The sequence below is a fragment of the Ambystoma mexicanum genome, chromosome 11, assembly GCF_040938575.1.
Source record: "Ambystoma mexicanum isolate Mex_15411 chromosome 11, UKY_AmexF1_1, whole genome shotgun sequence".
Lineage (NCBI taxonomy): Eukaryota > Metazoa > Chordata > Amphibia > Caudata > Ambystomatidae > Ambystoma > Ambystoma mexicanum.
In genome coordinates this window covers 1,350,066,073-1,350,080,948 of record NC_090934.1, presented here as the reverse complement: position 1 = coordinate 1,350,080,948, position 14,876 = coordinate 1,350,066,073, and the positions used below count along the sequence as shown (strand labels likewise).

The window sequence follows — 14,876 nt, the reverse complement described above, 5'->3', positions numbered from 1 at the left end:
CGTTTCAAAGGTTTTGACGCACCTCACGTTTTTAACTGACCAATCAGCAGGCGTGTACAATGTCTGTGAAGCTGCTCTCTGATTGGTCCACAGGCGTTTGCGGACCCCGAATCAGAAAGTGAGTCCACGGACCTGACCCATATATCACTCATTTTTGTTAACTACTTTTTGGCTATTTTTAAAAAAACTACTGGATGGATTTACACCAAATTTACAAAAGCACGCTTTCAGGACCAAGCCGGGCCTCCTGGCGCAAATTTGATGAAAAACCATCCAGCGGTTTGGGCTGTAGGCACAAACAATTTTGTTTCCATTGCGTCTGAGGATTTCCACATATGTTGCCCCCGCCCATACGTTTGTCCCCCTGGACGAAACCGCACCAAACTTAACAGAATCATTGTGATGGGGGCGTATACTTTTTTGCAAAGTTTGGTGAGGATTCGTCCAAGGCGGGGCAATGTTATAAGCCACCCAAAAAGTTCTCTTTCTATCAGTTGAGCAACTTAACCATATACCGCAGGCCCTGTAATATATACATATAATCTGTCACCCATTAAATTAAGATGACAAATAAATGACAACATTTCACTTAATGCCTACTTCAGTGCATATAGGGATGTGTATCCTACTTGCATTTTTGTTATTATTGCCATTATTGTTGAGAAAATGTCCTTTTGAATGAATTGTAATTTTAGGATGAGGTTAACTGACCATGTTAGTTTTGCATTTACTGTTCAGTATTAGTACTGTTGGCATCTTGCATGTAGTTGACTTACAACTGAGCATTTTACACACGCAAACAATATTGAAATATATATCATATTTTGCCATTGAGCCCAAAAATATTGAGATATGACTTTTGGTCCATATCGTCCGGCCCTAAGTGGTATACAAAGGTATGTAATATGAAGATGTGGAGGATTTGTTTACATTCCGCCATGAGTTTTGACATAAACTTTGACATAAACGTACTCCCTTGATCTGTTAACATTTCTTTGGGAAACCCCACCCGAGATAAGAAAGTGATGAAATACTGCAGTATTTGTTGAGAGGTATTACTGTTCATGGGAAATGCTTCAGGGTAATGGGTTGCATAATCCATGATTACCAAGATGTCCTTCTTTCCTAATCGGGATGGTTCCAAAGGGTCAATAATATCAATTCCTATCTTTGAGAAAGGGGCCTCAATAATTGGAAGGGGCTGTAACGGGGCAGGTGGCACATTGACATTGGCTGTCTTCTGACACAACAGGGTACACATGGCCACGAACTTCTTAACATCTGCATGTACACCCAGCCAGTAGAACCTTGGTATTATCTGGTCTTCTGGGTTTTCATCATGCTCGGCTGTCCGGAAGTCAAATGTGCATGGGCCATCTCCAGTACAATGCAGCAGTGACTCTGAGGAACCACCAATTGAATCCCCGAAACTCCCTCAGCTGTGGTGTCTCCTCGGTAGAGGAGACTGTTTTTTTTATAAAGAAGGGGCCTCCTTTCTCTCTACCTTCTTCCTCAGTAATGGCCTGGTGGAAAGCCTCAGCTACTATGGGATAATTTGTTTGTGCGACTGCAAGGTCCGTGATTACCTTGGTGTCATTATCCACGGCCCAAACATTTCTGCATCAATAGATGCATCTTTTCTTTCCATTTGCATAGCATCAATGGGGGAATAGGTTTGTCGGCTTCCCCAAAATCCTTATCACTCCTATCTGTGACCTCCTGTTCCTGTACCTCCAGGGGTTTGGGAAAGAGGGCAGATTCTAATATACCCTGTGCAGGCCTCCAGATAAGGTGCGTACTAGGACTTTTTAATGCATGAAAATCTTGTAAATACAGCAGCTTTATAATTTTCCTGTGTACATTTACACACAGGTTTAGAGCAGAGGGCAGTGCAAAGGTCAGGTTACTTGATAGAAACCAGAATGCTGCTTTTGATTTGTATCTACATGGATGTAAGTGCAAGCCATGGATAAACGCCTCTGAAACAGAATGTATTTCTCTGAAGCCTTTCAAAAAAAGAACCTGCACAGTGTGATAAAAGGACTGCTTTGTTAATGCCGATGGAGCAAACAGAATCATTGTGCATTTTTATTTTCCTAGCATTTTAGGATTGTAAAATGAATAAAATGGAAAACTAAGTTGCAATTGAGAATTAATATTTTGTAATGGCACCCTTCTCCTAGCTTGTTCCCCGTTCTTTGGAAGCCTCCTCTGGGATATCTTATTTCAGACGTCAAGAGTTCTTATATTTCCCTCCAAGGGCTTCTTTCACTCTCTAGTTCCTTTTTCTTTAACTTGCACCCATTGGGATGATGGAGAGGATCTCGGAGTCCTCCTTGACTTCCCAGTACCCCACTCTTCTGGAACTGGCCAGCAAATTGCCTCACAACGTGTTCCACTGCATTCTCTTTATCTTCTTCTACTTCTATTTCACGATTCACCATCTCAAACTTTCCTGCCCCCCCACCTCCCTCCTGGACTTATTCTTATTCCGATTACCTTCTCTTGGGGAATGCTTCACAAGTTTCGCAGGGGCATCAGGATTGTTGGTTCGCTTCTACTACTACTTCTCTTTGTAGGCCTGCTTGTCTTCACAGCCAGTACTATAGGCGGTCTCGGCACACATTCCAGACAGGACGGTCCACCCGTTACAGGTCATGCCACCACCACAATTTTCTCATACTCCCCATATATGCACCTCCGTTGCTCCGCGGTAGGCCAGAGTAGGTGGACTCGGTGCAGTTCTCGCAATGCCCGGTCCACCCATGATAGATCATGCCAGCATCTGTCGGTTTCTCCACTTCAAGTTTGCCAACTCCCAGCTGACTCGTGAGACGCTTCTCGAGCGTCCTGCTGCTAGCCTCTGCTACTCTGTAGAGCTGCCTCGCTGCACTCTCACAAAGCCCAATTTCAATCTCCCGGGCTTCTCGGCTGCGTCCTCGCTTGCTGGGTTTTCCTTCCAGATTCAGAACAGAACAAAGTCTCTCTCTACTGTTTAGTTTAAATAGTGGTGACGGCCGCAGCGTAACATCAGTTCGATTGACAACAGCTGGTCGAGTACCCTTCTTGATGGCTCGTGATGTTCTTCGTCCCTGTCCTCATCACAGCATGATTGTCTAACAGTGTACAATAAAACATGGTTTCAGTCTGCACCATAGGTAGAGAAGGGTTGGGTGTTGTTATGACCCTGTGGGATCGGGAGTTAAAGGGGCCATGTCCCAGACTCGCGTCCTTTTCCCTAGGAGTGGAGTTCCTCCCTTTGAGATCCTCCTGCTTGTTACCACCCCTAGGGGAGCTGTTGGTTAGCAGCCGCACCTCCCTAAGCCTCACGGAGAGGGTCTCCCCTATGGGGAGAAGTGACGCCATCTGAAGGATCGTCACACAGGGCACAAAATGTGCACTTACCACTAACCATTGAAGAGTGATAATTTACTCTCGATTAGTAAGAAGTGGTGTGGTGTGGTGTGTTGTGTTGTGTTGTGTTGTGTGCAAGGGGAGAACTGGTATGCTTGGGCGTGAGTGACTTTTATGCCAGACCAGTACTGTTTCACTCTGTGATCAGCATGAATAAGCAAATATGTTCCCTTTTGAATGCTGACTTGATTTCCTCCATTAACACCATTTTTCGTGTCATGTGAATTGTTCTCCTCCCATCAAGGCCTCTTTTCCCTTGTAAGGCTACAGCCGTTTAATCCAGTTCTCCCTATGTACACTGTTTTATTCCACATTTCCGGTGCTGTACACCTCGGCTTGGTAAGGTTATTCGCCTTAAACAATACGAAAACAAATGTAGGATTTCAGAGACCGTTCTGATAAGCCGGTTGAAGAACATCTGTTTTTGGATTTGCAGTTTCATGCTCTTTGACGAAGCCTATACTTGTCATTTGCTGTTACCCCAACAATGTGGTTGTAACATGCCAAATGGCCCTAGTAAGTCTTTCCAGGATTATAGGCTGTCTCTGTAGATTTCAGTGCAGAGTTTGTGTTATCGTTATATATTGCAGAAACTGCACATTTTTCAATCCAAATCCATCACCCTGGAGCAGCCTCCCTACAACCCTAAAACTTGAGGATAACCATCTCCGGTTCCGGAAGCACCTTAAGACCATCCTCTTTAATTCTGCCTTCGCCCCCCCTGCCACCCCCTCGCCCTCCTCCGCTGATCTGGTCTCTCTTGGCACTGTGCACCTGGCCTCCCTCTGTCGTCCGGGCCCAGGCTCCTGCTTATCCTTCCACCCTCCCGCACTGCCTCAAAGCCACCTTTTGCATTGGGGTCTGTATCTGTACCCATACAGTCCCCCCTCTTCCTTCCTTGCACTTATCTGACCTACCCAGTCTGCTTTCCTCAATTTAGCTCTTGTCACTTGCTGGCTGCACTACTACTTTTGTTTGCTGTTATTATTTATGTATTTTATCAGTATGTATTCCTGCTCTCCTTTTGCTCTGCACTTTCCACTTCGCCCCCCCCTCCCTTGCACTTTTTCTTCTCCCCCTCTCCCATGCACTTGCGCGTTCGCAATGTCCCTGGGCCTAGTAAGATCGTTTTGTTTCTCCCCTGTTCCCCTCCCTTGCCTTGTCGGGCGCGATAGAAATAAAATAATATCAATTAAATGATTTGTTGCTGCGGGAATAGAAAGTACGTGTGTTTGAAATACTACGCATTTAGTTATAACCCTTAGCCTCATTCCTTCACCCCAGACATAACCCACACAAGCACTGTCCCACTCCTTATTATTGCCGGAGGAGAATATTGAGCTGGGTCAACTTAAAAACGCGTATTCATAAAAAATAAAAATAAATGGATGTACTTATGATTGATTTGCGGCACTTGATGTATATGTCTGAGGGACTGTATTTACTACTGCAAATGCCAAAGATTCCATGCTGTGGTTATACCTCCACTTGCCAAGTAATGCTTTGAAAAATGATTCTCACCATGTAGATTGCTGCAGAGTGCATGGTCCCAGAGACAGTGGGACAGTAGAATAAAATGTGGATACTCACTGCGTCTATGAAGGTATTTTTTCACTTCCCGTTCCAGATTCGCAATACCTATCCAATAATGTGAACACCTGACTGCTATAGCTGGGCAATGCAAATACAATGGTTATTCAAAATTCAAACCTATTGTCGTAGTCAATGCTTGTGTTTGTAATAGAAATTAAAGTTGAAGATCAACCAATGGAGAAAAAAAATGGAAAAATGACTGACAAAGCAATTGTTAGACTGCACAGTCGAAACTCTCGTAAATAATTACAGTCGGCCAGAACACTGATAACCTTTTTATAGTGTGTATTACACAAATTCTCTGACACCGTTCTCTGTTTTCTCCCTCTAGCAAAAGCGTGCTATCCAAAGTGGACAGCATTTTGGTGAGTAGTGCTTTATATGTTAAATGGTTGAATGCTTCGATTTAAATAGGTATTCCTTCCGATTTGCTGAAATGCTGTATAAAGTGCTGATTTGGTTCTGAAATCTAATTGTTACGTTATTTTGTTGGTCGTTTTATGGCTGGCTGACTTACTCACTGACTTTAATTGGTTGTGCTTGGAAAGCATCCCAGGCCACCTGTTGGGCCATGCAGATGGAAACCGATAAACAATTGAGACTTAAAAACAAAACAAATACACCATTGTTTTTTTTGTCATCTACAGCTCATCACTATCCCTTTTTTACACAAAGTTCACAAATTCAAACTGGTCAGCTTGCAATAATAAGCCCGAAATTTGCTCTCAAGCAACCACATCTATTTTTGGAAGGTTGTGAAGGGGCTTTCATAGGAACAGTAGCCCATTTTTAAGCTCTGGATGGGATTGAACTGGCAAAGAATCGGTTTCCGAGTGAAAGTCTGCAGTGCTTATGGGTGTGCAGGAGGCTCCTTTTTGTTTATTTATTTATTTGCATTTATGTAGCGCACAACAGCCCTCGGGCATCGCAGCGCTGTTAAGAAGGCTTAGCTTAGGTACATAAGTGCTAGAAAGACATACGTACATACATGTTGCCTAACCCCAGGCATACTTAGTTACATAAGAACAAAAAGAGGTAGTCAAAATAGGTGGGACAAACATGTTGCCTTGCCCCATGTTACAGGGAGGCAGCATAAAAATAAAGGTCAAATAAGCGGGCTTAGTTAGGGAAGAGGGAGCAGGGGGTAAGACAACAATGGCGGGAAGTGGGCACAGCCACAGGGTGGCTTTGGGGAGCGTGAGGGGCATCCATGCCATAACATCAATGAACTATACATAACTTCAGTGAACAGTCGGGACCGGTAGTGGCGAACTTAGAAAGTATAGCGGTCAAGGTAGGTACGTATGGATCATTGTGATATTTTACATCAATAAAGTGCAGCTTAGAATTTGAAAGAAGATGAGAAAGGTCCGAATAAGTGTAGAAAATGTAGGAGAGGAAGCTCAGCATAGATACCTTAGAGTCTGGGGTGGAGTCTTGGTGGCCATGGAGTGGCTGTGCCTTCTTGTGAGTTACAAGCTTTGAGGAGCAGGGGTCCGGGTGCCAGTGACCAGGGTCGGCCAGGACAGGCTAAGACAGGTAATAGCCTTATACTACTGCCTTTGGCTAGTGCCGCCTCCACTTTCCGGCTCCGGAGTCTGTGATGTGGATAACCGTCGCTCCAGCCATTGAGCATCCCTGTTGGTGTTGGGTTGCTGCAGGCAGGTCGTTCCATGAGGAAAGTAGTCTCCCCCTTCTTAGAATGCACAAGGCTGCATTCTCGTGGGTGCCAGAAAGGCACTCTGGAAGGGGAGACCAGGGATGACTGCTCTCCTGAGTAGGATTCACGGGATTCACATTATTTAATGTTTAGTGGTGGTTTTTGTATGCTCACTGAAGAGTAGGCGAATAATGGGTACACGTTCATCTCCCCGATCACATACACATTTATTTAACATTACTGGTGGCAGTGGCGAAGGAACCCACCACTTATTGTGTGTACCGAATTGGTAAGGCAGGTTCTGTGGGTTTGGGGGTACAAATAAGCAAAGGGGCTTAGCACACCATGTAGGATCAGAGTTGAGACCAGCACTTTTATATGCAGCAATCTCCAACGGATGGGCAGGATTGTACCTGTGTATTGGGGGTGAAACCTTACTACACACTGACAATTGCTGTTAAGCAACAGCCGTTCGCTTATGCTCCATGTTTTATTGAAGACGTAAAGAAATGTCTCTCAGAAGATCTTCAGGGAATTTGAGGAACAATTATAACTTTTTAGGCTTCTATGTCCAACCATGATCGCAGTAGTAGTCTTACCCATGCAGATGATTCCAGCTCCACAGGGGAATTGTGGTCACTCACTACCTGGTCTTGGGTGACTGTCACGGTTCTCCTTTTTCATTACAGCCAGCAGAGTGCATAGTACTGACTGACCTGAGTGTGGTACTTTCAGCAGTAGAACATGTAATTTCAGTGGTCCCACATAAGCAGCATGGAGGCTACAGTCCCGGTGGGATTAGACGAAACAATCACAACTATAGTAGGTTGGTTTCAAAGCTCTATTTAAATTGTGCTCTGGATTACCGGGGGATTCGTCTCAGTTAGCTGTGTAATGAGGGAGTGTGTCACATCCAGGCACTGAAGTTATTTTGGTATTATATGGGAGATCGGGTAATAATGCACTGCAAAAATCTGTTACTTCAAATAAGCTTGTCTAGTTGGATGTCTTTTTCTTCGAACAGCGACTACATCCACGATGCAAGTCCAAAAAGGTTGTTTGATTCCATCAAGGCTGATTCTCAAGGCATATTTACAAATAATAGAAAATGTAGACCTGGTACATTAGATATGAGGGATAAGCAAAGTAAAATACATTTTAGGGAGCCTCGACCTTACTACCAAAAGCAGTGTCTTAGAGACAAGTGTGTACTGTCAGTGGAACTCATTGCCCCATGTCATTGCTGCCCCCATTTAGGAAAAAAAAGCAGTTCCACAAACATTCTAATAGACTTTGTTTTATTCCTGTTCAACCCCAGTAGACCCGTTCGAGAATAACACATTGTCTGCTCCCTAAATACCTCCACCTAGAAGAGCTGGGTGCAGGGGCAGAGCTAGACCTGGTATACAATCTGCCTATTGTGTGCGGCACCTCCCACGTTGTTTGGAATATTCTGGAAATATTTTATGAAAACTAGGGATTTGTGATACTTTATTAATGCGTTCTGAGAAGCTTGCAGCAATAGCTCATTGATTCCGTTTTACTATGTTCACCTAAATAGCATGAGTCCTCACTGGCTCTCACCTAACTAATCTCAACTGCTAGGTTGGCTTCCCTGCTTGCCTTTACATTCAGAATGAGTGAACATTGTGTAGACCGTGTAGCAGTATTTATTATGGAGTTCCTCCTGCAGAGAGTCTGCGTCTAGACCCAGGGTCTCCAACCAGTAGATTGCGAGCCACTGTTAGCTCACCGGAGGCTTCCCAGTATCTTCCTGCATCAGACACCATAATGAGCTATGTGTGTTTATTTTGGTGTCTTGGGTCCCTGGGTCTCTTCCCCTCACTCTCCCTCTCCTGGTACGTGTTGCTCTTTATGGAAAAACTGCGGGTTCATTCTTTTATTTGAAGATGGCGAGTTCTCAGTTTTAAGGTAGTATCCCAATTGTATTAAAGGTTAAGATGGAATTTGCTGTGATCTGGAGGAGCCCACCTCTAGGCCTGTTCCAATACAGGGATTCAAGTGCCAGCAGCCATTTTCCATTTAAGTAAATGTGAAAAACTACTATCTGCACTGCATTCTGGTGCCTGTACACTCACATTTATAAAACTAAACCGAAATGTAAAATGACATGCTATCAATGCCATGACTTCAAATATATGACTTGGCAATTGTGTTTCAGCCTATGTTTTACGAAACAAGAGTACAAATAAAGTAATTAGGTGGGAAAAGTGAGCAGTGGTTTGTAGATATATTTTTTGATATGCATAGGATTAATTAAGCGACATTACCCAAGCTGGGGCAGGCGGGACATTACCTGCCCCAGTAATGCTCCCCTGCGAGGGTAATATTGCTATTAGTACCCCGGCACATTGTGTTGGGGTACAATTCGTGTTTTTTTAAAGTTCAGAAAAACGTGTCCTACGTTTCCCAACTTAAAAAAACAGAGCACAATACTGGAACGACCCAGGCTACCCCTCCCTCTCGACACTTCCAGGTGTCTTTCACAACACATTTGACAGATTCTAGAATTTGATCTGTATTTTCATTCAGTAGATCACTGCTGTTTTATAATACAATAGTTTACTTTATTTTTTTTCAAACATTCTTTTTTTTTTAAATCCCTACTTTGGGTTATTCACATGTTTTGCATATTTTACCAAGCTGAGCAAACAATTTGCTTGGTGCCCACATCTATTCATCATACTGTACAATCATATAATGAAACTGTGGTATTTCAATAACACAGTGAGAGGGTTAGTATTGAGTGACTTAAAGTGTAGCTCTCATAACAATACACCTATCACTTCGACACATTTCCTGTTTCCAGCATAAAACAAAAACTGGTCTGTTGCTGTAGTTTTTTGTTCATATGCTTTCCTCAGGACTGGTATGAAGGAGGGAGCACTGATTGGTGTCTAGCTCATCCGAACCTTTTCTTGGTTAGACAATATGTCTGGAGATCAAACAAATTAAAATAATTAGAACTAGGTGTCTCTATATATGAGTGTGAATTCATTAAAAAATGTCTGTGTTGAACATACCTGTGTTTATTGCTTTTTCGTCTCGGGTCTGTGTTTATTTTCGGGTGCTTTGCGTGCGCCGTCTGCAATGGCTCGAATGTTGTGCTTTGTATGACTCAGGTTGCTGCCATCGTGTTTAATCTGCAACACATGGTGGCACACATTTTTAGGGGTTGTCACATGCTCTGTATCTATAACATGTATCAGCCCATATCATCTTATGGTAACTAGTGTATTCCCATTTCCATAGAATTGACTGGCAACTGCTGCTATGGCTGTATTTCAGATTGTGCCCCATTCCCTATTACCTTGCTTCTACTAACTTGTAGAACTAATAGATTCCCTCTTTGGGTGGCAGGGTTGGGCTATGTATGGACCAATCTGTCTTTTAGATTTTGACTTGGCGTTAAGTGACCAGGAAAAAAACGTAATGTTTAGCGGAATCTTACAGACCACTTAGCTGTGACTGGTAAGATCAAATTGTTTGCAAAATCAACCGTACACGGCGCAACCTTGAGTCTATTAGTTGCAAAGACAGAGTTAGTAGAAGCAAGCTAATAAAGAATGGGGCACAATCTGAAAAACAGACAGAGTATAGCAGCAGTTGCCAGTCAATTCTATGCAAATGCGAATAACACTAGTTACCATAAGATGATCTGGGCTAATACATGTTATAGATACAGAGCATGTGACAACCCCTAAAAATGTGTGTCACATGTGTTGCAGATTAAACACGATGGCAGCAACCTGAGTCATACAAAGCACAACATTCGAGCCATTGTAGACGGCGCACACAAAGCACCCGAAAATAAACACAGACCCGAGACACAAAAGCAATAAGCACAGGTATGTTCAACACAAACATTTTTTTATGAATTCACACTCATATATAGATACACCTAGTTCTAATTTTTAAAATTTGTTTTGATCTCTAGATATATTGCCTAACCAAGAAAAGGTTCGGATGAGCTAGACACCAATCAGTGCTCCCTCCTTCATACCAGTCCTGAGGAAAACATATGAACAACAAACTACAGCAACAGACCAGTTTTTGTTTTCTGCTGGAAACAGGAAATGTGTCGAAGTGATAGGTGTATTGTTATGAGAGCTACACTTTAAGTCACTCAATACTAACCCTCTCACTGTGTTATTGAAATACCACAGTTTCATTACATGATTGTACAGTATGATGAATAGATGTGGGCACCAAGCAAATTGTTTGCTCAGCTTGGTAAAATATGCAAAACATGTGAATAACCCAAAGTAGGGATTTAAAAAAAAAATGTTTGAAAAAAAATAAAGTAAACTATTGTATTATAAAACAGCAGTGATCTACTGAATGAAAATACAGATCCAATTCTAGAATCTGTCAAATGTGTTGTGAAAGACACCTGGAAGTGTCGAGAGGGAGGGGTAGCCTGGGTCGTTCCAGTATTGTGCTCTGCTAGTTATCCTCATGACACAGGCCCCTCTATAACAAAAAGAGGGTCCCCTCACCCCTTTTGTAAACCTCAACTTAAAAAACTACAAAATAAGATGGCCACTATGGATCGGGGAGAAGCAAACTACATGTCCCATCTCCCTTTGCATGGCGTCTAGTTGCATGTCATGGACATGCTGGGGTGCACTAATGTTCCTGGCGTGGGACAGCAGTGCAAGTTAAGTGGAGCACAGGTAGGAGGGGGGGTCTAAATATGTGGAAAAAGGGAGTGGGGTTCATGAGATTGGTATGCGGGAGCGCAGGGGAACACTTTCCTGATTATCTAGCGGGGGAAGATGGCAGCCTCCATCTCCGAGGAGGCTCGGAGCGGGGGCTTTACCATGTGGAGCTCCCATGCTGACCCTTCTCATTGGCTGGGAGGCCGAGACCACGCCCCCACTCGCTACTAATATGGCTTAAATCTAGTTACTAAGTAACCAAGCATAGTACAAAACAGGATGGTCAATTCAGGGAGAGAACATTCAGGAGATCCTTGGAATGGGAATACATTTAATAGGGTTGCCTACTTTGGCTATGTACCCAAACCAGGAGCTCTACAGAGATCTGTGGGCAACCAGTATGCATATGTATTTTGGCAGGGAATTTTCATCCTTTCAATACTAAATACAAATGGTGCAATTTATGAGCACTGTTTTTGCAAATAATTGGGCAAAATACGATAAAATATACAAGTAATTCTCCAACACTTGGAAAATTACAATAGATGCCTGGTCACCAACAGTACGCTGGATATGCCGGCACTGCTCCGGAACTGTAAAACCCATGTTGATGCCATTGCAAACAATATGTCATAATTGTTATTTTAAGCCATTGTTGTGCTGCTGGAGCTCCCAACATGTCTGAGAGAGCTGTATGCGCAAGCCTGGCATTGCCTATTAGTCATGAACTAGAATGCCCTGCATGATTCCTGCAGGGAGAGGCAGTGGTCCTGTGAGCTGTTCTCTCTAATACTGCCTCCTTCATAAAGAACAGATGGATAGCAGGTCGCCACCCATTATGAATAAGTCACCCCTCGCTACAACCATACCGTCTTTGCTCAAAATATTAATATAATGATTGGTTGGGTTGTTATGATTCGTGCACGTTTCAAATCATTGTGATTATTTTAGCCCTGTGATTTACACTTTTTTTGCATGTAGCTTGATCGCCTGGTTTCCACATATTAACGGTAGTCCATAAAGTAGGTTTTGGCTTCCTTTCACTTAGCAGAATTCTGTGGCCTGGCATGTGAGCAATTAGCATGCACTGAGGATATGCTTAACTGGCAGTGGATTTTATTTTTTGACAAAGCAGGACGTGGTCAATACAGAGTTCTTTGAATGAAATACTCCTCATTTGCACATTCAACCCCAAAAGAAACACACAAAAAAATTACCCTTCTTGAAATCCTCGGTGCAGATGCAGACGCACCATCCAAAAAAAGGCAGAAGTACCATTTCCATACAGAGTGGGAAACCGATTTATTTTTCTTCCAGCGTAAAAAGAAAATGGGCATCTTTAATCTACAGCTCCCAATTTACAGTGGGGAAAAGAGTGCTGTTGAGAGGTATTTTGCAATAATACACTATGAAAATAATTTTCCCAAAGAAAGCTGTCTGTGGTCATAAAAAGTATGGAATCTAAATACTGCTATACAAATGCTGTTACAGATGCATCCTTCATAGTTGCTAAATATTTGATTAAAAACCATGTATTGTGACGAATCTGAAGATGTCGTCCCTTCTGCCCTAAGTGGAGATCTTTTCCATGGGGCAATTTCGGTTCCTCCACAGTACAATAGTCCCCGTGGGGGTGGTGCACTGACAGAGTATCAAGTAGGGAAGGAATCTCTCAAATCCCACTGTTTGTTGCCTTTATTATTTATTGTTATTTATCTGTTTTTCCTCTGCTTCGCACTTTTCCCCTTCCCCTCTCCCATGCACTTGCGCGTTCTCAATGTCACTGGGCCTAGTAAGATCGCTGTTTTGTTCTCCCCTGTTCCCTTCCCTTGCCGTGCTTTGAAACACTTGTGTACGAGCGCGATAGAAATAAAATATGTTTGTGTTTATTTATATTGCGCGCCAGTCCCGAAGGTATGAGGGCGCAGGAGCAGCAAGGTTATTCTTAGCTTGGTTACAGTGCTGTACAGTAATTACATTGTGTACATAGGTTGATACAGTGCGATGGATGCAGTAATATACAATTTACAGTTTACAGGTATACGTGATTACATGATTAGTAAAGGCGAGGTCAGTTATTGGTCATTATCCTTTAACCACTGAATGTAGCTACGCCTAAAGTGGGGATAGGTTTGAGGTGTCCTAAGGGAGGGTGGTAAAGAGTTCCAGTGTTGGGCTGCTTTCACCTGGAAGCTGTTGCCGCCCATTTTGGTTCGATTGAATCTGGGAACTGTAAGTAGGATAGCATTGGTGGATCTGGTGGGCCTGTTAGGGGTGTATCTTTTTATTCTATCGGCTAAGTAGCGGGGGGCTGCATTATTGAGGCATTTGTGTATTAAGGAGGCTACTTTGAGTAGGATTTTGATATTGGAGATGTGTTCTCTCTTGGGGATGCTGAGTGCTGCTCTCAGAGCATTGTTTTGTGGGGTCTGGATTTTATTGGTTACCTGTTTGTTGGCTCCTACGTAGAGGGCGTTACAATAGTCCAGTTTTGATAATACAAGGGCTCTGGCTAAGGTAATGCAGTTCTGAGTGGATAGGAAAGGTTTGGCTGCTCTTATGAGCTTACATGTATAGGCTCTGGAGGTGGCCATGGAAGTAACCCGTTTATGGAAGGAGAGGGCACATTCTAGTTAGATTCCTAGGGTTTCTACTTCTTTAGATACCTTGATGGGATTGCCGTCTATAATAAAGCTGATGTAGTTATGGTCCAGTTTATTTAGATTGGTGGTAGATCCGAGGATGATGAGTTCAGTCTTGTCATCATTCAGGCATAGACTATGGGAGGCCATCCATGCCTGGATGATGAGGTATACACTGTTCACCAAGGCCAAATCCTTGTTGTAATCTCCCGTCAACGGGATGAGGATCTTGGTATCATCGGCATAGTTAGTGTAGGTGATACCCAGACCATCAAGATCATCAAACAGGGGCTTCGTGAACACGTTATACAGTGTGGGGGAGACGCATGAACCCTGAGGGACCTCACAAGTGATGGGGATGGGGTCAGCAGAGGCAGAGGTGGAGAAGACACGTATAGATCTGTTGCTGAGGAATGACTCATTCCAACTGATGGCTTCTTGGGAGAAGTGGGCGGCCGAGTCCAAGTGGTTGCACAATATTTTGTGATCTACTAGATCAAATGCTGCTGAGAGGTCTAGGATGAGTAGTAGAGCAGTTTTCCCATTATCTCTGAGTGTCGATTTGGGCCTTAAGATCAATGAGAGCAGTTTCTGTCCCATGTTGGGGTCTAAAGCCTGATTGCCGGATTCCCAGGAGGTGGTTTTGTTCAAGATATTTTTGTATTTGTTGATAGTCCTATCTAATATTTTGAGCAGGAAGGGGACGGTGGTGATGGGTCTGTAGTTGGTGGGTATGGAAGGGTCTAGTGAGGGTTTTTTGAGTAGAGGGAGGACCCACGATTCTTTAAGATTGTTGGGGATGATGCCTGAAGAAATGGAGGCGTTAATGTGTTTGGTAATGAATGGTGAGAGGTCTCTTGCCGCGTCTTTAATGATTTGTGTGGG

General features: G+C 43.4%; 1 protein-coding gene across 1 annotated transcript in view; it reads left to right on the top strand.

The window, feature by feature from the left end:
• The window catches only part of RFX7 (regulatory factor X7), a 445,260-nt gene that overhangs the window by 265,913 nt on the left and 164,471 nt on the right, over window positions 1-14,876 (top strand). Inside the window, exon 2 of the mRNA XM_069624888.1 lies at window positions 5,339-5,372. Within this exon, the coding sequence (XP_069480989.1) occupies window positions 5,339-5,372 (34 nt within the window). The remainder of the gene's footprint in view (window positions 1-5,338; window positions 5,373-14,876) is intronic.